The 22,974-nt window shown below is 47.3% G+C and overlaps 1 protein-coding gene across 21 annotated transcripts in view; it reads left to right on the top strand.

The window, feature by feature from the left end:
* The window catches only part of LOC118382282 (heparan sulfate glucosamine 3-O-sulfotransferase 3B1-like), a 31,426-nt gene extending 13,299 nt beyond the window's left edge, over positions 1-18,127 (top strand). The window contains exons 2-3 of one of the 21 annotated variants that reach the window (XR_008102826.1): positions 13,746-16,029; positions 16,156-18,127. Coding sequence is in view for 1 of the 21 variants with exons in the window: in XM_052502887.1 (XP_052358847.1) it covers positions 13,746-14,373 (628 nt within the window). In the remaining 20 variants the exon portion in view is untranslated. Of the gene's footprint in view, positions 1-13,745 lie in introns of all 21 variants that reach the window. The other 20 variants (XR_008102845.1, XR_008102843.1, XR_008102830.1 and 17 more) reach the window with 20 other exon arrangements.
* Positions 18,128-22,974: the final 4,847 nt, after the last annotated feature.

Here is a 22,974-nt window from a genome sequence, read left to right as displayed (position 1 = left end):
CTGGAAAACTAACCCATTCTGTTGAAATGTGACATGAAGTGATCCTGGAAAATGAACCCGGAGCTGGGTCGGAGCTGGGTGGGAGCTGGGTGTGAGCTGGGTCGGAGCTGGGTGGGAGCTGGGTGGAGCTGGGCTGGGTCGGAGCTGGGTGGGAGCTGGGTGGGAGCGGAGCTGGGTCGGAGCTGGGTGGGAGCTGGGTGGGAGCTGGGTCGGAGCTGGGTGGGAGCTGGGTGGAGCTGGGTGGGAGCTGGGTGGGAGCTGGGTCGGAGCTGGGTGGGAGCTGGGTGGGAGCTGGGTGGGAGCTGGGTCGGAGCTGGGTGGGAGCTGGGTTGGAGCTATGTGGGAGCTGGGTCGGAGCTGTGTGGGAGCTGGGCATGAGCTGGGTCGGAGCTGGGTGGGAGCTGGGTCGGAGCTGGGTCGGAGCTGGGTGGGAGCTGGGTGGGAGCTGGGTCGGAGCTGGGTGGGAGCTGGGTTGGAGCTATGTGGGAGCTGGGTCGGAGCTGTGTGGGAGCTGTGTGGGAGCTGGGTGGGAGCTGGGTCGGAGCTGGGTCAGAGCCGTGGGAGCTGGGTGGGAGCTGGGTCGGAGCTGTGTGGGAGCTGGGTGGGAGCTGGGTCGGAGATGGGTGGGAGCTGGGTCGAAGCTGGGTGGGAGCTGGGTGGGAGCTGGGTCGGAGCTGGGTTTGGGATAGGTATATACAGAGAAAGATGGGGTTGAGTCCCAATTAGCACCCTATCCCCTATATAATGCACTACGTTTGACCAGAGCTTTATCTGCCCTGGTCAAAAGTAGCGCCTTTTCTAGGAAATAGAGTGCCGTTGGGGACGCAGACAGAGAAAGGGCAGTAAATTGAAAGTGAGTCTTTAGAATCTGCAGTGGTGGTGGGGGTGTACAGCTGTCTGAAAGAGGAGCAGAGGAACCCCTGGGGTTTATATTAACCCTAGTGATAATAGAACAGGGCCATTAGAGGGAAACCTGGTTTCTCTTCACTTTACGTTGTATGCAAATGTCCCTCAGGAGCGGGAAAGTGCTTTGCCTGCAAATGGAACTCTGGGTTCTGGAACTCTGGGTTCTGGAACTCTGGGTTCTGGAACTTTGGGTTCTGGAACTCTGGGTTCTGGAACTCTGGGTTCTGGAACTTTGGGTTCTGGAACTCTGGGTTCTGGAACTCTGGGTTCTGGAACTCTGAGGCCAGCAGGATGGACAGATTGTTAACACTGAGCCTCAGTGTTCTCTATTCTGTTCTGAAAGTTGACTCTCCTCCTGAGGTCTTTCAGAGGGAGAAGTTACATTTCCCTTCAGGTAGTTCATACAAGTACATTAGGTTTTCTTTTAGCTGACTACAAACCCTTAGTAGTTGTTATGGACACAGGGGAATAAAAGGGTTTAACAAGCAGGAACGACATCCATGTAGATTCTTCCCATCTAAATTGAATGCATCAGCATATTGATAGGCAGGAAAAGAACAGAACATCTGTTGAGAATGAGGAACGGGCCCAACGGGCGGTGTGTAGGGCTACAGTAGGTATCGAAATATGCTGACATTTATTTCTGAACATTCCCGAAATAGTGGACTTTTAGCTGACGCAGCTGTGTGAACGGTATTGGTTCAGACCTACTTTTACTTCTTGGAGTTCAATAGCTGGAAAACTAAAGTTAATCTCTCATCAAACTATTATCAATCAGGGATGGAAACTGTCATTTCAGGTGGTAAAACCCAGGGGTTTTATAGGAGGTCATCAGACCAGAGCACTTTGTCAGACACTTAGAAGAACATGAACACATTGTGGTTCAGTTCAGTTGTTTAGTTCTCTATTTCTCTGTCCTCCTGGAGTTGTTGTTTAGTTCTCTCCTTCTCTGTCCTCCTGGAGTTGTTGTTTAGTTCTCTCCTTCTCTGTCCTCCTGGAGTTGTTGTTTAGTTCTCTCCTTCTCTGTCCTCCTGGAGTTGTTTAGTTCTCTCCTTCTCTGTCCTCCTGGAGTTGTTTAGTTCTCTCCTTCTCTGTCCTACTGGAGTTGTTTAGTTCTCTCCTTCTCTGTCCTCCTGGAGTTGTTTAGTTATCTCCTTCTCTGTCCTCCTGGAGTTATTTAGTTCTCTCCTTCATTGTCCCCCTGGAGTTGTTGTTTAGTTCTCTCCTTCTCTGTCCTCCTGGAGTTGTTGTGTAGTTCTCTCCTTCTCTGTCCTCCTGGAGTTGTTGTGTAGTTCTCTATTTCTCTGTCCTCCTGGAGTTGTTGTGTAGTTCTCTCCTTCTCTGTCCTCCTGGAGTTGTTGTTTAGTTCTCTCCTTCTCTGTCCTCCTGGAGTTGTTGTGTAGTTCTCTCCTTCTCTGTCCTCCTGGAGTTGTTGTTTAGTTCTCTCCTTCTCTGTCCTCCTGGAGTTGTTTAGTTCTCTCCTTCTCTGTCCTCCTGGAGTTGTTGTTTAGTTCTCTCCTTCTCTGTCCTCCTGGAGTTGTTTAGTTCTCTCCTTCTCTGTCCTCCTGGAGTTGTTGTTTAGTTCTCTCCTTCTCTGTCCTCCTGGAGTTGTTGTGTAGTTCTCTCCTTCTCTGTCCTCCTGGAGTTGTTGTGTAGTTCTCTCCTTCTCTGTCCTCCTGGAGTTGTTTAGTTATCTCCTTCTCTGTCCTCCTGGAGTTGTTTAGTTCTCTCCTTCTCTGTCCTCCTGGAGTTGTTGTTTAGTTCTCTCCTTCTCTGTCCTCCTGGAGTTGTTGTTTAGTTCTCTCCTTCTCTGTCCTCCTGGAGTTGTTGTGTAGTTCTCTCCTTCTCTGTCCTCCTGGAGTTGTTGTTTGGTTCTCTCCTTCTCTGTCCTCCTGGAGTTGTTGTGTAGTTCTCTCCTTCTCTGTCCTCCTGGAGTTGTTTAGTTCTCTCCTTCTCTGTCCTCCTGGAGTTGTTTAGTTCTCTCCTTCTCTGTCCTCCTGGAGTTGTTTTTTAGTTCTCTAGACCTGTACATCTCTGATATTATTACTGATCAGATCCTGTCAGACTGTTGTACATCTCTGATATTATTACTGATCAGATCCTGTCAGACTGTTGACCTGTACATCTCTGATATTATTACTGATCAGATCCTGTCAGACTGTTGTACATCTCTGATGTTATTACTGATCAGATCCTGTCAGACTGTTGTCCATCTCTGATGTTATTACTGATCAGATCCTGTCAGACTGTTGTACATCTCTGATGTTATTACTGATCAGATCCTGTCAGACTGTTGTCCATCTCTGATACATCTCTGACTGTATTCTCTGATTTACTGATCAGATCCTGTCAGACTGTTGTCATCTCTGATGTTATTATCTGATCAGATCCTGTCAGACTGTTGATGTTATTACTGATCCTGTATCTCTGATGTTATTACATCTCTGATGTTATTACTGATCAGATCCTGTCAGACTGTTGACCTGTACATCTCTGATGTTATTACTGATCAGATCCTGTCAGACTGTTGTCCATCTCTGATGTTATTACTGATCAGATCCTGTCAGACTGTTGACCATCTCTGATGTTATTACTGATCAGATCCTGTCAGACTGTTGTCCATCTCTGATGTTATTACTGATCAGATCCTGTCAGACTGTTGACCTGTACATCTCTGATGTTATTACTGATCAGATCCTGTCAGACTGTTGTCCATCTCTGATGTTATTACTGATCAGATCCTGTCAGACTGTTGACCTGTACATCTCTGATGTTATTACTGATCAGATCCTGTCAGACTGTTGTCCATCTCTGATGTTATTACTGATCAGATCCTGTCAGACTGTTGTCCATCTCTGATGTTATTACTGATCAGATCCTGTCAGACTGTTGTCCATCTCTGATGTTATTACTGATCAGATCCTGTCAGACTGTAGACCTGTACATCTCTGATGTTATTAAAGTCTCTCTGGATAAGACAGTCTGCTAAATGGTAGACCTGACAGACTGTAGACCTGTACATCTCTGATGTTATTAAAGTCTCTCTGGATAAGACAGTCTGCTAAATGGTAGACCTGACAGACTGTAATTGATCCATCCTTGCCACCCTGACAGAGGTGTTGGTTCTGTTGTTCTGTTAACAGCAGGAAGACAGAGAGAGATAAAACTGCTATGTGGTAGCGCAAGGCTGAAAGTGACAGATCTATGGGTGGCAAGGAGCTAACCCGAAAGGTTGCTTGTTCGAATCCCCAGCCAACTAGGTAAAACATCTGTTCATGTGCCATTGAGCAAGGCACTTAACCCTAATTGACCCTGTACGTCTCTCTGGATGAGAGCATCTGTTAAATGACTAAAATGTCAAACCAGAGGAGGGCATACACATTATGCCTCTTCTCCTCTCATCTTCTCTCTAGACCTGGGCCTCTTCTCCGCCCTTCTCCTCTCATCTTCTCTCTAGACCTGGGCCTCTTCTCCTCCCTTCTCCTCTCATCTTCTCTCTAGACCTGGGCCTCTTCTCCGCCCTTCTCCTCTCATCTTCTCTCTAGACCTGGGCCTCTTCTCCTCCCTTCTCCTCTCATCTTCTCTCTAGACCTGGGCCTCTTCTCCGCCCTTCTCCTCTCACCTTCTCTCTAGACCTGGGCCTCTTCTCCTCCCTTCTCCTCCCTTCTCCTCTCATCTTCTCTCTAGACCTGGGCCTCTTCTCCTCCTCTCTTCTCCTTCCCTGCATTATCTGTGTTAACAGGATTGCTGTGGAGAATAGGTGGCACATCCTTCCCACAGTCTGTGAAGAAAGAGTCAGAGTGTGATAGAAACTGAGAGAGAGATGGAGAAAACCTTCTTCCTGCATTATCTGTGTTAACAGGATTGCTGTAGAGATATTGGGACATCAGAGCACAGTGAAGAAAGCACAGAGTGCACAGAGAGAGAGAGAGAGAGAGAGAGAGAGAGAGAGAGAGAGAGAGAGAGAGAGAGAGAGAGAGAGAGAGAGAGAGAGAGAGAGAGAGAGAGAGAGAGAGAGAGAGAGAGAGAGAGAGAGAGAGAGAGAGAGAGAGAGAGAGAGAGAGAGAGAGAGAGAGAGAGAGAGAGAGAGAGAGAGAGAGAGAGAGAGAGAGAGAGAGAGAGAGAGAGAGAGAGAGAGAGAGAGAGAGAGAGAGAGAGAGAGAGAGAGAGAGAGAGAGAGAGAGAGAGAGAGAGAGAGAGAGAGACAGAGAGAGAGAGAGAGAGAGAGAGAGAGAGAGAGAGAGAGAGAGAGAGAGAGAGAGAGAGAGAGAGAGAGAGAGAGAGAGAGAGAGAGAGAGAGAGAGAGAGAGAGAGAGAGAGAGAGAGAGAGAGAGAGAGAGAGAGAGAGAGAGAGAGAGAGAGAGAGAGAGAGAGAGAGAGAGAGAGAGAGAGAGAGAGAGAGAGAGAGAGAGAGAGAGAGAGAGAGAGAGAGAGAGAGAGAGAGAGAGAGAGAGAGAGAGAGAGAGAGAGAGAGAGAGAGAGAGAGAGAGAGAGAGAGAGAGAGAGAGAGAGAGAGAGAGAGAGAGAGAGAGAGAGAGAGAGAGAGAGAGAGAGAGAGAGAGAGAGAGAGAGAGAGAGAGAGAGAGAGAGAGAGAGAGAGAGAGAGAGAGAGAGAGAGAGAGAGAGAGAGAGAGAGAGAGAGAGAGAGAGAGAGAGAGAGAGAGAGAGAGAGAGAGAGAGAGAGAGAGAGAGAGAGAGAGAGAGAGAGAGAGAGAGAGAGAGAGAGAGAGAGAGAGAGAGAGAGAGAGAGAGAGAGAGAGAGAGAGAGGGAGAGAGAGAGAGAGAGAGAGAGAGAGAGAGGGGAGAGAGAGAGAGAGAGAGGGGAGAGAGAGAGAGAGAGAGAGAGAGAGAGAGAGAGAGAGAGAGAGAGAGAGAGAGAGAGAGAGAGAGAGAGAGAGAGAGAGAGAGAGAGAGAGAGAGAGAGAGAGAGAGAGAGAGAGAGAGAGAGAGAGAGAGAGAGAGAGAGAGAGAGAGAGAGAGAGAGAGAGAGAGAGAGAGAGAGAGAGAGAGAGAGAGAGAGAGAGACAGAGAGAGAGAGAGAGAGAGAGAGAGAGAGAGAGAGAGAGAGAGAGAGAGAGAGAGAGAGAGAGAGAGAGAGAGAGAGAGAGAGAGGAGAGAGAGAGAGAGAGAGAGAGAGAGAGAGAGAGAGAGAGAGAGAGAGAGAGAGAGAGAGAGAGAGAGAGAGAGAGAGAGAGATGAGAACGTCTTTTACACGGTTGATAAGAGAACGTTCCACCGGTATCTATGACCAAAGAACGGCCTCATCGTTCCTTCTAAGAAGCTGTTCTCTTTGATTCATGTCTGGAACTTGTCTAACAGAAATGTTGCCAGATTATTCTGAGTGTCTGCATACCATCACCTCTTATCCCGTGTCTGGTGGTCTGAGGAGAGGAGTGGTTCCCACAGTAGTAGACCCTATGGTCCTGGTGAATCATCCCCTCTGAGCTGGTAGATAGTAATGGACACTATAGTCCTGGTGAATCATCCCCTCTGAGCTGGTAGATAGTAATGGACACTATAGTCCTGGTGAATCATCCCCTCTGAGCTGGTAGATAGTAATGGACACTATAGTCCTGGTGAATCATCCCCTCTGAGCTGGTAGATAGTAATGGACACTATAGTCCTGGTGAATCATCCCCTCTGAGCTGGTAGATAGTAGTAGACCCTATAGTCCTGGTGAATCATCCCCTCTGAGCTGGTAGATAGTAGTAGACCCTATAGTCCTGGTGAATCCTCCCCTCTGAGCTGGTAGATAGTGGTGGACACTATAGTCCTGGTGAATCCTGTCTGTTTAAATTCTAATCATGATTGTTGTTAATAAGTTATTGAAAGCCTGTGCTCACCTCATTCAGATTAGATTACAATGGACCAGTTATGTAAGTAACATTTTATTTGGATATAAATGTAGAGATAAAAGTACATGACTATACATCACACCCCTTCCCCAAGTCATCCGACAGCAACAGCCAAGCACAACAAGCTCCATACAGCCAGTCAGTCAGGGATGTAAATTCCAACCTTTGAACCTGTTCCCTGATAGCAACAGATATCAACATTGACCAGTAGCTTCAAACAGCCTCTGTCTAGAAGGAGATTGGTTAATGAAGTCACCTGACAGACCAGCAGCTTCAAACAGCCTCTGTCTAGAAGGAGATTGGTTAATGAAGTCACCTGACAGACCAGCAGCTTCAAACAGCCTCTGTCTAGAAGGAGATTGGTTAATGAAGTCACCTGACAGACCAGCAGCTTCAAACAGCCTCTGTCTAGAAGGAGATTGGTTAATGAAGTCACCTGACAGACCAGCAGCTTCAAACAGCCTCTGTCTAGAAGGAGATTGGTTAATGAAGTCACCTGACAGACCAGCAGCTTCAAACAGCCTCTGTCTAGAAGGAGATTGGTTAATGAAGTCACCTGACAGACCAGCAGACACAACACAGCAGTTTCACAGCTCACACAGACACACAGTGATTAGGGGCTGGAGCTAGGAGTTATCTAGTGGTTCGGGAGGAGGAAGAGGAGGAGGAGGAGGAAGAGCAGGAGGAGGAGGACAGGAAGTGTATGTTACATCTCTATTGGCTGATAGAGGAAGATGCTTTGCAACCTATTGGTTCCTCCAGGCAATCTAGTTTATTAACACAGAAACAATTATGAAAGCTTGTTACATCTGTCCCCAAGGGCACGCTTCTTCACTCCTCTAGCCTGAGACGGTGTTCCCTCTCTGTCTCTCTGTTCTTCTCTCTCGCTTTCTCTTTGTCTCTCTTTCTCATCTCTATTATTTCTCTCTCTCGTTCTCATTCTCTCTCTTTCTCTCCTCTCTATCTTACTCCCTTTTCTCTCCCTCTCAATTCAATTAAATTCAAATGGCTTTTTCAAATTTATTTGGGTGTCTGTGTAATCTGAGGGAAATATGTGTCTCTAATATGGTCATACATTTGTCTGGAGGTTAGGAAGTGCAGCTCAGTTTCCACCTTGTGGGCAGTGTGGACATAGCCTGTCTTCTCTTGAGAGCCAGGTCTGCCTTCAGGAGCCTATCTCAATAGCAAGGCTATGCTCACTGAGTCTGTACATAGTCAAAGCTTTCCTTCATTTTGGGTCAGTATTCTGCCGCTGTGTACTCTCTGTTTAGGGCCAAATAGCATTCTAGTTTGCTCTGTTTTTTTGTTAATTCTTTCCAGTGTGTCAAGTAATTATCTTTTTGTTTTCTCGTGATTTGGTTGGGTCTAATTGTGCTGTTGTCCTGGGGCTTTGTTGGATCTGTTTGTGTTTGTGAACAGAGCCCCAGGACCAGCTTGCTTAGGGGACTCTTCTCCAGGTTCAACTCTCTGTAGGTGATGGCTTTGTTATGGAAGTTTTGGGAATCACTTCATTTTAGGTGGTTGTATAATTGAATTGCTCTTTTCTGGATTTGGATAATTAGCGGGTATCGGCCTAATTCTGCTCTGCATGCATGATTTGGTGTTCTACGTTGTACACGGAGGATGTTTTTGCAGAGTCTCCATTTGGTGTTAGTCACATTTTGTAAATGATTGGTCAGTGAGCGGACCCCAGACCTCACAAACAGAAAGGGCAATGGGTTCTGTAACTGAACTATTTTTAGACAGGTCCTATTTAGTGTGTAAAATGTTATGTTCCTTTTTATGCATATTGTTTTGTGCTCTGGGGCAATGGTGTTGAGATGGAATTTCTATTTGTCGTCCTGGCAACTGGACCTTTTTTGGAACACCATTATTTTTGTTCTTACTGAGATTTACTGTCAGGGCCCTGGTCTGGCAGAATCTGTGCAGAATATCTAAGTGTTGCTGTAGGCTTTCCTTGGTTGGGGACAGAAGCACCAGATCATCGGCAAATAGTAGAATTTGATTTAGTAGGTTGAGCTGCATACCTGTCTCACCCCACAGCCTTGTGGAAAGAAATGTGTGTGTTTAACAACACTTGTTGTGTGTTTACATGGACTTTATAATGTCATATGATTTCCCCCAACACCGCTTTCAAACTATAAGTATAGAAAACCCTCATTTCTCTCTCTCTCTCTCTCTCTCTCTCTCTCTCTCTCTCTCTCTCTCTCTGTCTCTCTCTCTCTCTCTCTCTCTCTCTCTCTCTCTCTCTCTCTCTCTCTCTCTCTCTCTCTCTCTCTCTCTCTCTCTCTCTCTCTCTCTCTCTCTCTCTCTCTCTCTCTCTCTCTCTCTCTCTCTCTCTAATATCTATCTAATGCATTATTCATCCATCTTCCATCCGGGTTTGTTTTGCTCTGGGACTAAGTGTGCAGTTTGATTGGTAGTAAGTTTCTCTGTGACTCCCCCAGGGCCTTGACAAAATGCACTCCGCTTGTGTATCCAAGAGACACGGCCTATAATTGCAGAAGTGTTGCAGTGATGCTGATAGCGAGCTGTAGTAGTTGGTGTTTTGTTCACACCTCACACAGTAATGGGAGAGAGGGAGATGGAAACGTATGAGTGTAGCGGAGAGAGATGGTATCGAGAGACTAATGGGGAAGAGGTTTTGTTGGTTTCTGTGATTGCGACAGAAGGAAAGAGCAACCCCCTGTGTGTTTGTATTGGAGTAATGAGGTCTTTCCAAAAGGAGCGTTCCCCATAGGTCAAGGACCCACCCCAAGGACCCACCCCAAGGCTTCAGTCAGCAGTGCTCAGCTAGGGCTTTACCATGCCTGTTTCTGCAGTAGTTGGTTACACATATTCAGAAGGAGATCAGCAAATACCTTACTTTTGACAATATTTATAACTGTGTTAGTCATTGCTAAAAAAAGTAATAACTCTACTTACGAGACATATACTATCAACCAACCATCTCCTAATGTTAGTGACTCTACTAATGTAGTATTAGATATATACTACCAACCATCTCCTAATGTTAGTGACTGTACTATAGAAGTATTAGATATATACTACCAACCATCTCCTAATGTTAGTGACTGTACTAAACTAGTATTAGATATATACTACCAACCCTCTCCTAATGTTAGTGACTGTACTATAGTAGTATTAGATATGTACTACCAACCATCTCCTAATGTTAGTCACTGTACTAATGTAGTATTAGATATATACTACCAACCATCTCCTAATGTTAGTGACTGTACTATAGTAGTATTAGATATATACTACCAACCATCTCCTAATGTTAGTGACTGTACTATAGTAGTATTAGATATATACTACCAACCATCTCCTAATGTTAGTGACTGTACTATAGTAGTATTAGATATATACTATCAACCATCTCCTAATGTTAGTGACTCTACTAATGTAATGTTATCGAACTGTCTTCCTCTTTTCTCCACTACCCTGCCTCCTCCCCTCCCTTCCCTCCTCCCCTCCTTCCTCCCCTCCCCTCCCCTCCCCTCCCCTCCCCTCCCTCCTCCACTTCCTCCTACCCTCTCTCCTACACTCCTTCCTCCCCTCCCTCCAACCCTCCCTCCTCCCTTACCCCTCTAAGTCACTAAGCACTAGTCTACTACCCCTCACTAGTCTACAACCCCCATCTCCCTCCCTCCTTTCCTATCCTTCTAATGCACTACAAGGACTAATACCCCTAATGCCTATGTGTTTAGGCTTAGTCGAAATCTCTGGTGGCCCACTTTAGCCATTACCCTGAGCCCTGGTCATTACCCTGGTCTGGGGCTGCAGTTAACTGGCTAATTTATTATCTAAAAGAGTCAGGTCAGCTCAGTAAGAGGGACTAGACAGACAGACAGACAGACAGACAGACAGACAGACAGACAGACAGACAGACAGACAGACAGACAGACAGACAGACAGACAGACAGACAGACAGACAGACAGACAGACAGACAGACAGACAGACAGACAGACAGACAGACAGACAGACAGACAGACAGACAGACAGACAGACAGACAGACAGACAGACAGACAGACAGACAGACAGACCTCTAACAGTTTTGACCGTAATCAGTTTTGACCTTTATATCATAATGAATAAGATTACATAGACAGGGGGATCTGATCCTAGATCAGCATTCCTATTCCACAACGCCTATTCCTTTATGTCTCCGTGAGTTATCTGACCTGAATGCACAGTCTGACTACTCCTGAACTATAGCCTGGATGCTGCATGGTCCCAGGGTGTAACACCTAAACTATAGCCTGGCTGCTGCATGGTCCCAGGGTGTAACACCTAAACTATAGCCTGGCTGCTGCATGGTCCCAGGGTGTAACTCCTGAACTATAGCCTGGCTGCTGCATGGTCCCAGGGTGTAACTCCTGAACTATAGCCTGGCTGCTGCATGGTCCCAGGCTATAACTCCTAAACTATAGCCTGGATGCTGCATGGTCCCAGGCTATAACTCCTGAATTATAGCCTGGATGCTTAATGGTCCCAGGCTGTAACTCCTAAACTATAGCCTGGATGCTGCATGGTCCCAGGCTATAACTCCTGAACCACACAGTGCTATATGTGCCTTAGCCCAATACTAACCTCTTCATCTTTCCATGTCTCCACCTCTCCACCTCTCCACCTCTCCACCTCTCCACGTCTCCACCTCTCCATCTCTCCATGTCTCCACCTCTCCACCTCTCCACGTCTCCACCTCTCCATCTCTCCATCTCTCCACCTCTCCACCTCTCCATGTCTCCATGTCTCCACCTCTGCACCTCTCCATCTCTCCATGTCTCCACCTCTCCACCTCTCCACCTCTCCATGTCTCCACCTCTCCACCTCTCCACCTCTCCACCTCTCCATGTCTCCACCTCTCCACCTCTCCATGTCTCCACCTCTCCACCTCTCCACCTCTCCACGTCTCCACCTCTCCATGTCTCCATGTCTCCATCTCTCCACCTCTCCACCTCTCCATCTCTCCATGTCTCCACCTCTCCATCTCTCCATGTCTCCACCTCTCCATCTCTCCACCTCTCCATCTCTCCATGTCTCCACCTCTCCATGTCTCCACCTCTCCATGTCTCCACCTCTCCACCTCTCCATGTCTCCAACTCTCCATCTCTCCATCTCTCCATGTCTCCACCTCTCCACCTCTCCATCTCTCCATCTCTCCACGTCTCCACGTCTCCACGTCTCCACGTCTCCAACTCTCCACCTCTCCACTTCTCCAACTCTCCACCTCTCCACTTCTCCATCTCTCCATCTCTCCACTTCTCCATCTCTCCACCTCTCCACCTCTCCACCTCTCCATCTCTCCACGTCTCCACGTCTCCACGTCTCCACGTCTCCAACTCTCCACCTCTCCACTTCTCCAACTCTCCACCTCTCCACTTCTCCATCTCTCCATCTCTCCACTTCTCCATCTCTCCACCTCTCCACCTCTCCACCTCTCCATCTCTCCATCTCTCCACGTCTCCACGTCTCCACGTCTCCACGTCTCCAACTCTCCACCTCTCCACTTCTCCAACTCTCCACCTCTCCACTTCTCCATCTCTCCATCTCTCCACTTCTCCATCTCTCCACCTCTCCACCTCTCCACCTCTCCATCTCTCCATCTCTCCACCTCTCCACCTCTCCACCTCTCCATCTCTCCATCTCTCCACCTCTCCACATCTCCACATCTCCATCTCTCCACCTCTCCACCTCTCCACCTCTCCATCTCTCCATCTCTCCACCTCTCCACATCTCCACCTCTCCATCTCTCCACCTCTCCACCTCTCCACCTCTCCATCTCTCCATCTCTCCACCTCTCCACCTCTCCACCTCTCCATCTCTCCATCTCTCCACCTCTCCACATCTCCATCTCTCCACCTCTCCACCTCTCCACCTCTCCATCTCTCCATCTCTCCACCTCTCCACATCTCCACGTCTCCATCTCTCCACCTCTCCACCTCTCCACCTCTCCATCTCTCCATCTCTCCACCTCTCCACATCTCCACGTCTCCATCTCTCCATCTCTCCACCTCTCCACCTCTCCACGTCTCCATCTCTCCATCTCTCCACCTCTCCACCTCTCCACCTCTCCACCTCTCCATCTCTCCATCTCTCCACCTCTCCACCTCTCCACCTCTCCACCTCTCCATCTCTCCACCTCTCCACATCTCCCGTCTCCATCTCTCCATCTCTCCATCTCTCCACCTCTCCACCTCTCCACCTCTCCATCTCTCCACCTCTCCACCTCTCCACCTCTCCACCTCTCCATCTCTCCATCTCTCCACCTCTCCACCTCTCCACCTCTCCATCTCTCCACCTCTCCACATCTCCACGTCTCCACCTCTCCACCTCTCCACCTCTCCATCTCTCCATCTCTCCACCTCTCCATCTCTCCATCTCTCCATCTCTCCACCTCTCCAACTCTCCACCTCTCCATCTCTCCATCTCTCCATCTCTCCACCTCTCCACCTCTCCACCTCTCCATCTCTCCATCTCTCCATCTCTCCACCTCTCCACCTCTCCACCTCTCCATCTCTCCATCTCTCCATCTCTCCACCTCTCCAACTCTCCACCTCTCCATCTCTCCATCTCTCCATCTCTCCACCTCTCCACCTCTCCATCTCTCCACCTCTCCATCTCTCCACCTCTCCACCTCTCCACCTCTCCACCTCTCCACCTCTCCATCTCTCCACCTCTCCACCTCTCCACCTCTCCACCTCTCCACCTCTCCACCTCTCCATCTCTCCATCTCTCCATCTCTCCACCTCTCCACCTCTCCACCTCTCCATCTCTCCACGTCTCCATCTCTCCACCTCTCCACCTCTCCACCTCTCCACCTCTCCACCTCTCCATCTCTCCACGTCTCCATCTCTCCACCTCTCCACCTCTCCACCTCTCCACCTCTCCACCTCTCCATCTCATGGAGTGCTTCACAGTCCTGTCTTTATCCTGTGTATATAATAACAAACCTCTCCATCTCTCCTCTCCTTAGAGAGCGTATGCCTGAGACTCAGGAGGGTCAGATCACCATGGAGAAGACCCCCAGCTACTACGTCACTAAAGACGTCCCCGCCCGTATCCACACCATGTCCCCAGACACCAGGCTGATTGTGGTGGTCCGAGACCCAGTCACCAGGGCCATCTCAGACTACACTCAGACCCGCTCCAAGAAACCTGACATCCCCTCCTTTGAGAGCCTCGCCTTCAAGAACAGAACTACGGGTCTCATCGACACGTCCTGGAGCGCCGTCCAGATCGGGATGTATGCCAAGCACCTAGAACGCTGGCTGCAGTACTTCCCCAAGGAGCAGCTCCTCTTCATCAGCGGGGAGAGGTTGATCTCCGACCCAGCCGGGGAGATGACACGCGTACAGGACTTCCTGGGGCTCAGGAGGGTGGTCGGTCACAAACACTTTCACTTCAACCCAGCCAAGGGCTTCCCCTGTCTGAAGAGGCCGGAGGGGAATAGTAAACCTCACTGTCTGGGGAAAACCAAAGGAAGGATTCATCCTAATATTGACCCTGAGGTGGTACAGAAGCTGAGGGACTTTTATCAACCTTTCAACAGGAGGTTTTATCAGATGACGGGACATGACTTTGGATGGGGTTCATGGAGCTGAGCGACTGAGACATTGAGTGAATCCGAAATGGCACCCTCTTCCCTATGTAGCACACTACCCTGGTCAATAGTAGTGCACTATAACATTGGACAAAATGGCACCCTCTTCCCTATGTAGCGCACTACCCTGGTCAATAGTAGTGCACTATAACATTGGACAAAATGGCACCCTCTTCCCTATGTAGCGCACTACCCTGGTCAATAGTAGTGCACTATAACATTGGACAAAATGGCACCCTCTTCCCTATGTAGCGCACTACCCTGGTCAATAGTAGTGCACTATATTATTGGACAAAATGGCACCCTCTTCCCTATGTAGCGCACTACCCTGGTCAATAGTAGTGCACTACAATATTGGACAAAATGGCACCCTCTTCCCTATGTAGCGCACTACCCTGGTCAATAGTAGTGCACTATATTATTGGACAAAATGGCACCCTCTTCCCTATGTAGCGCACTACCCTGGTCAATAGTAGTGCACTACAATATTGGACAAAATGGCACCCTCTTCCCTATGTAGCGCACTACCCTGGTCAATAGTAGTGCATTATTGAGGTTGTCGTACACTACCCTGGTCAAATATAGTGTGCTACTGAGGTGTTATGGTGCCCTTTCACACAGAGATGTTGTATTTTTCTTTGAGGGGTTTTAGGTTGTATTTGTAACATTTTGGAGATAATGTTATACTATGTATATAAGGCAGCGTGTGTAAAAAGTACAGAAGTCTATTTTATGATAATTTATTTCAAGGATATTATGAACTCACTGAGCTGCATATCCATGTTTGTTGAGGATTATCACACATCTTTACATTCCTGTTTCTAAAATCTTCGTTTTGAAGTGCATTTTGTAATCGTGAAATTACCTCAGAAAAATACATGTGCAGGAATTGTGGAAATGAAAACATAACAGCACAATTCTGTTACGGGTAGCAGCACTCGACCAGCAGGGTTAGGCTAGAGCTATTGTTTTCCTTCATATACATGCAATGACTTTATAATGCTGCATTAGCTCATTCTCCCTGCCTTTACCACGTTGCTTTTAACATGGCTGTACGAAATACCACACCATCTCAGCAAAAAGGGTTTTAACATGGCTGTACGAATACCACACCATCTCAGCAAAAAGGGTTTTAACATGGCTGTACGAAATACCACACCATCTCAGCAAAAAGGGTTTCAACATGGCTGTACGAATACCACACCATCTCAGCAAAAAGGGTTTTAACATGGCTGTACGAATACCACACCATCTCAGCAAAAAGGGTTCATTCACAAAGGTTGGTAGAATGACAACGTACAAATATTGTAACGACCAGAGAATTAGTGTTGGGTCATTGAACATGGAGGCATCTCTGTAGCCTCATTGTTTTTAAAAGCTGTTAAAAACCACTCAAGGAGTCCAAATCAACCTCCTTAAGATCAGCCTGACCTCCAGAGGCCTGTGGGCCCACTTCATCCACCAGATCAATATATAGAACCCCAGCTGACCCCGTCAGTCTGGGTCCCAAATGGCTCCCTGCTCACTTAATCGTTCACTACTTATGACCAGGACCCATGAGGCATTTAGGGAACAGGGAACCATTTGGGATGCCCTCCCAGTGTCACTATGACAGCTATATCAATACAGTAATAATTCATCATCACATCAATTACACGTGAGTGATGTCACATTACAGCTGAGTGATGTCACATTACAGCTGAGTGATGTCACAGTGCAGCTGAGTGATGTCACATTACAGCTGAGTGATGTCACATTACAGCTGAGTGATGTCACATTACAGCTGAGTGATGTCACATTACAGCTGAGTGATGTCACAGTGCAGCTGAGTGATGTCACAGTGCAGCTGAGTGATGTCACAGTGCAGCTGAGTGATGTCACAGTGCAGCTGAGTGATCTGTAGTCCTGTTGGGTAAAGTTAACAGGACTGCTGTTGGATCAGATGTTATCACCACAGCCCTCTGTAGCCCTGTTGGGTAAAGTTAACAGGACTGCTGTTGGATCAGATGTTATCATCACAGCCCTCTGTAGTCCTGTTGGGTAAAGTTAACAGGACTGCTGTTGGATCAGATGTTATCACCACAGCCCTCTGTAGCCCTGTTGGGTAAAGTTAACAGGACTGCTGTTGGATCAGATGTTATCACCACAGCCCTCTGTAGCCCTGTTGGGTAAAGTTAACAGGACTGCTGTTGGATCAGATGTTATCATCACAGCCCTCTGTAGTCCTGTTGGGTAAAGTTAACAGGACTGCTGTTGGATCAGATGTTATCACCACAGCCCTCTGTAGCCCTGTTGGGTAAAGTTAACAGGACTGCTGTTGGATCAGATGTTATCATCACAGCCCTCTGTAGGTCCTGTTGGGTAAAGTTAACAGGACTGCTGTTGGATCAGATGTTATCATCACAGCCCTCTGTAGTCCTGTTGGGTAAAGTTAACAGGACTGCTGTTGGATCAGATGTTATCATCACAGCCCTCTGTAGTCCTGTTGGGTAAAGTTAACAGGACTGCTGTTGGATCAGATGTTATCATCACAGCCCTCTGTAGTCCTGTTGGGTAAAGTTAACAGGACTGCTGTTGGATCAGATGTTATCATCACAGCCCTCTGTAGTCCTGTTGGGTAAAGTTAACAGGACTGCTGTTGGATCAGATGTTATCACCACAGCCCTCTGTAGCCCTGTTGGGTAAAGTTAACAGGACTGCTGTTGGATCAGATGTTATCACCACAGCCCTCTGTAGTCCTGTTGGGTAAAGTTAACAGCTGTTGGATCAGATGTTATCATCACAGCCCTCTGTAGTCCTGTTGGGTAAAGTTAACAGGACTGCTATTGGATCAGATGTTATCATCACAGCCCTCTGTAGGTCCTGTTGGGTAAAGTTAACAGGACTGCTGTTGGATCAGATGTTATCATCACAGCCCTCTGTAGTCCTGTTGGGTAAAGTTAACAGCTGTTGGATCAGATGTTATCATCACAGCCCTCTCTAGTCCTGTTGGGTAAAGTTAACAGCTGTTGGATCAGATGTTATCATCACAGCCCTCTGTAGTCCTGTTGGGTAAAGTTAACAGCTGTTGGATCAGATGTTATCATCACAGCCCTCTGTAGGTCCTGTTGGGTAAAGTTAACAGCTGTTGGATCAGATGTTATCACCACAGCCCTCTGTATTCCTGTTGGGTAAAGTTAACAGCTGTTGGATCAGACCACATTTATTGGGAACTCAATGGTGCATTGTTGTGTTATTGTTGTTGAAATGGAAATTCAAAGGCTGCGATTCAATCCGATCGCACGTTGCAGTGCTCTTGACATCAGAAAGTCATTTCCAGCTGAACCAACGTTAACAGAGGTTTACCTTGAAGGTCACCTCTGTGAAAGTGGGAACATTACCTCTGTGACAGTGTGCAGCGCTGTAACGAGCCTTGAATTGAATCGTGACCAACGTCTTGCTATTCAGGGCTCACAATTCCTTTCTCCTAAGTCTGTGTATGGGTGAGTTTTATTCATCCCTATACAGAGACGCCAATGACAATGTTTCTGCCCATCAAATATGATGATAATGTATTGATAAAAAATCTGTATACATACATTAACAAATCCAACTATTTTACTGTATAGTTTCCATTTTACAAAGATGTAAATGAGGCCGTTGTGAGTAAAATAGTGTCATTGTTGTTATTTCTTTGAAGTAAGGAATATATCTATTTTACCAAAACAAAATGATCCTCTGAATGTCACATTGTCATAAAACTACACTACACCTTTGTCATGTGTTATAACTACATTATAAACAAATTATACAGTCTTATAACCAGCTTATGACCAGCTTATAAAGCCCCTGTCATTTCTCCTCATTGTCTTCGGTGACTATGTCATTGGAGCCCTTAGCACTGAGCACAGTGGCACCAGAGGGGTTGTCTGACGCTTCCTGAACCTCATTAGCCAGACAGGTTAATGAGCGCAGTTAGCATTAGTGTTAGCGTTAGTGACTCAATGGAACACTACCACGCTTGTCGCCATGGTCACAGCACCATGTGTCAGGTCCCTCTCTAAGCAGGAGAAGAGACAGATGATCAAAACACTGCCATTCCTCTGAGAGCCTGATATTTCATAACACCTGACACTGTAAAGAAGGAGAGCCTGATAGTTGATAACCCCTGACACTGTAAAGAAGGAGAGCCTGATAGTTGATAACCCCTGACACTGTAAAGAAGGAGAGCCTGATAGTTGATAACCCCTGACACTGTAAAGAAGGAGAGCCTGATAGTTGATAACCCCTGACACTGTAAAGAAGGAGAGCCTGATAGTTGATAACCCCTGACACTGTAAAGAAGGAGAGCCTGATAGTTGATAACCCCTGACACTGTAAAGAAGGAGAACCTGATATCTGATAACCCCTGACACTGTAAAGAAGGAGAGCCTGATAGTTGATAACTCCTGACACTGTAAAGAAGGAGAGCCTCATAGTTGATAACCCCTGACACTGTAAAGAAGGAGAGCCTGATAGTTGATAACCCCTGATACTGTAAAGAAGGAGAGCCTGATAGTCGATAACCCCTGACACTGTAAAGAAGGAGAGCCTGATATCTGATAACCCCTGACACTGTAAAGAAGGAGAGCCTGATAGTTGATAACCCCTGACACTGTAAAGAAGGAGAGCCTGATAGTTGATAACCCCTGACACTGTAAAGAAGGAGAGCCTGATAGTCGATAACCCCTGACACTGTAAAGAAGGAGAGCCTGATATCTGATAACCCCTGACACTGTAAAGAAGGAGAGCCTGATAGTTGATAACCCCTGACACTGTAAAGGAGAGCCTGATAGTTGATAACCCCTGACACTGTAAAGAAGGAGAGCCTGATAGTTGATAACCCCTGCCACTGTAAAGAAGGAGAGCCTGATAGTTGATAACCCCTGATACTGTAAAGAAGGAGAGCCTGATAGTTGATAACCCCTGACACTGTAAAGAAGGAGAGCCTGATATCTGATAACCCCTGACACTGTAAAGAAGGAGAGCCTGATAGTTGATAACCCCTGACACTGTAAAGAAGGGGAGCCTGATAGTTGATAACCCCTGACACTGTAAAGAAGGAGAGCCTGATAGTTGATAACCCCTGATACTATAAAGAAGGAGAGCCGGATAGTTGATAACCCCTGACACTGTAAAGAAGGAGAGCCTGATAATTGATAACCCCTGACACTGTAAAGAAGGGGAGCCTGATAGTTGATAACCCCTGACACTGTAAAGGAGAGCCTGATAGTTGATAACCCCTGACACTGTAAAGGAGAGCCTGATAGTTGATAACCCCTGACACTGTAAAGAAGGAGAGCCTGATAATTGATAACCCCTGACACTGTAAAGAAGGAGAGCCTGATAGTTGATAACCCCTGATACTATAAAGAAGGAGAGCCGGATAGTTGATAACCCCTGACACTGTAAAGAAGGAGAGCCTGATAATTGATAACCCCTGACACTGTAAAGGAGAGCCTGATAGTTGATAACCCCTGACACTGTAAAGAAGGAGAGCCTGATAATTGATAACCCCTGACACTGTAAAGAAGGAGAGCCGGATAGTTGATAACCCCTGACACTGTAAAGAAGGAGAGCCTGATAATTGATAACCCCTGACACTGTAAAGAAGGGGAGCCTGATAGTTGATAACCCCTGACACTGTAAAGGAGAGCCTGATAGTTGATAACCCCTGACACTGTAAAGGAGAGCCTGATAGTTGATAACCCCTGACACTGTAAAGAAGGGGAGCCTGATAGTTGATAACCCCTGACACTGTAAAGAAGGAGAGGCTGATAGTTGATAACCCCTGACACTGTAAAGAAGGAGAGCCTGATAGTTGATAACCCCTGACACTGTAAAGAAGGAGAGCCTGATAGTTGATAACCCCTGATACTGTAAAGAAGGAGAGCCTGATAGTTGATAACCCCTGACACTGTAAAGAAGGAGATCCTGATAGTTGATAACCCCTGACACTGTAAAGAAGGAGAGCCTGATAGTTGATAACCCCTGACACTGTAAAGAAGGAGAGCCTGATAGTTGATAACCCCTGACACTGTAAAGAAGGAGAGCCTGATATCTGATTACCCCTGACACTGTAAAGAAGGAGAGCCTGATAGTTGATAACCCCTGACACTGTAAAGAAGGAGAGCACTAAAATAACACATCCTAGATCTGAATGAATTAAATATTCTTATTAAATCCTTTTTTCTTTACATAGTTGAATGTGCTGACAACAAAATCACACAAAAATGATCAATGGAAATCAAATTTATCAACCCACGGAGGTCTGGATTTGGAGTCACACTCAAAATTAAAGTGGAAAACCACACTACAGGCTGATCCAACTTTGATGTAATGTCCTTAAAACAAGTCAAAATGAGGCTCAGTAGTGTGTGTGGTCTCCACGTGCCTGTATGACCTCCCTACAACGCCTGGGCATGCTCCTGATGAGGTGGCGGATGGTCTCCTGAGGGATCTCCTTCCAGACCTCGACTAAAGCATCTGCCAACTCCTGGACAGTCTGTGGGGCAACGTGGCGTTGGTGGATGGAGCGAGACATGATGTCCCAGATGTGCTCAATTGGATTCAGGTCATGGGAACGGGCGGGCCAGTCCATAGCATCAATGCCTTCCTCTTGCAGGAACTGCTGACACACTCCAGCCACATGAGGTCGAGCATTGTCTTGCATTAGGAGGAACCCAGGGCCAACCGCACCAGCATATGGTCTCACAATGGGTCTGAGGATTTCATCTTGGTACCTAATGGCAGTCAGGCTACCTCTGGCGAGCACATTGAGGGCTGTGTGGCCCCCCAAAGAAATGCCACCCCACCCCACACCATGACTGACCCACCGCCAAACCGGTCATGCTGGAGGATGTTGCAGGCAGCAGAACGTTCTCCACGGCGTCTCCAGACTCTGTCACGTCTGTCACATGTGCTCAGTGTGAACCTGCTTTCATCTGTGAAGAGCACAGGGCGGAAATTGGAGAATTTGCCAATCTTGGTGTTCTCTGGCAAAAGCCAAACGTCCTGCATGGTGTTGGGCTGTAAGCACAACCCCCACCTGTGGACGTCAGGCCCTCATACCACCCTCATGGAGTCTGTTTCTGACCATTTGAGCAGACACATGCACATTTGTGGCCTGCTGGAGGTCATTTTGCAGGGCTCTGGCAGTGCTCCTCCTGCTCCTCCTTGCACAAAGGCGGAGGTAGCGGTCCTGCTGCTGGGTTGTTGCACTCCTACGGCCTCCTCCACGTCTCCTGATGTACTGGCCTGTCTCCTGGTAGCGCCTCCATGCTCTGGACACTACGCTGACAGACACAGCAAACCTTCTTGCCACAGCTCGCATTGATGTTTCAACCTGGATGAGGTGCACTACCTGAGCCATTTGTGTGGGTTGTAGACTCCGTCTCATGCTACCACTAGAGTGAAAGCACCGCCAGCATTCAAAAGTGACCAAAACATCAGCCAGGAAGCATAGGAACTGAGAAGTCGTCTGTGGTCACCACCTGCAGAACCACTCCTTTATTGGGAGCATCTTGCTAATTGCCTATAATTTCCACCTGTGGTCTATTCCATTTGCACAACAGCATGTGAAATTTATTGTCAATCAGTGTTGCTTCCTAAGTGGACAGTTTGATTTCACAGAAGTGTGATTGACTTGGAGTTACATTGTGTTGTTTAAGTGTTCCCTTTATTTTTTTGAGCAGTGTATATATAGATAGATATACTGTATATATAGTACCTGTATTGGATGAGTACAGTATATATGTATTGTACCTGTATGGATGAGTACAGTATATATATAGTACCTGTATGGATGAGTACAGTATGTATATAGTATCTGTATGGATGAGTACAGTATGTATGCTATATCATTGTCTCTGAACCCAGAGGCAGGCTCTGGAGGCCTGTAGGAACTGAATGAGAATGTTAGTTGAGATAAACGCCAGTTCAGTTCCTCTCACACAACCCTGTGTTTGTGTTTGTGTGTGTGTGTGTGTGTTTGGTGTGCTGCACACACCTGCAGCAAGGGAATAACAGCAAGTCTGTCAGGTTACTAGGCTAGCAGCCAGCTCCTTTAGGAGGCAGCCCCCCTCTGCAATTCTGAAAGTGCAGTGTGTGTGTGTGTGTGTCTGTGAGAGACTGATTGGAGGGGTTATCTGTGTGTATAATTGCTGTACTCCCAGTTGAGAGACTGTTGTTAACACACATCCCTTCAGGCTGAAACCACAGGATCTGGCAACACACACACACACACACACACACACACACACACACACACACACACACACACACACACACACACACACACACACACACACACACACACACACACACACACACACACACACACACACACACACACACACACACACACACATTGACACACACATTGACACACACACACACACACACACACACACACACACACACACACACACACACACACACACACACACACACACACACACACACACACACACACACACACACACACACACACACACACACACACACACACACACACACACACACACACACACACACACACACATTGACACACACACACATACACATTGACACACACTCTACAGAA

The sequence above is a fragment of the Oncorhynchus keta genome, unplaced genomic scaffold (assembly GCF_023373465.1).
Source record: "Oncorhynchus keta strain PuntledgeMale-10-30-2019 unplaced genomic scaffold, Oket_V2 Un_contig_16520_pilon_pilon, whole genome shotgun sequence".
Taxonomy (NCBI): domain Eukaryota; kingdom Metazoa; phylum Chordata; class Actinopteri; order Salmoniformes; family Salmonidae; genus Oncorhynchus; species Oncorhynchus keta.
The sequence above is the reverse complement of the archived record's forward strand: the minus strand, read 5'-3'. Positions and strand labels throughout refer to the sequence as shown.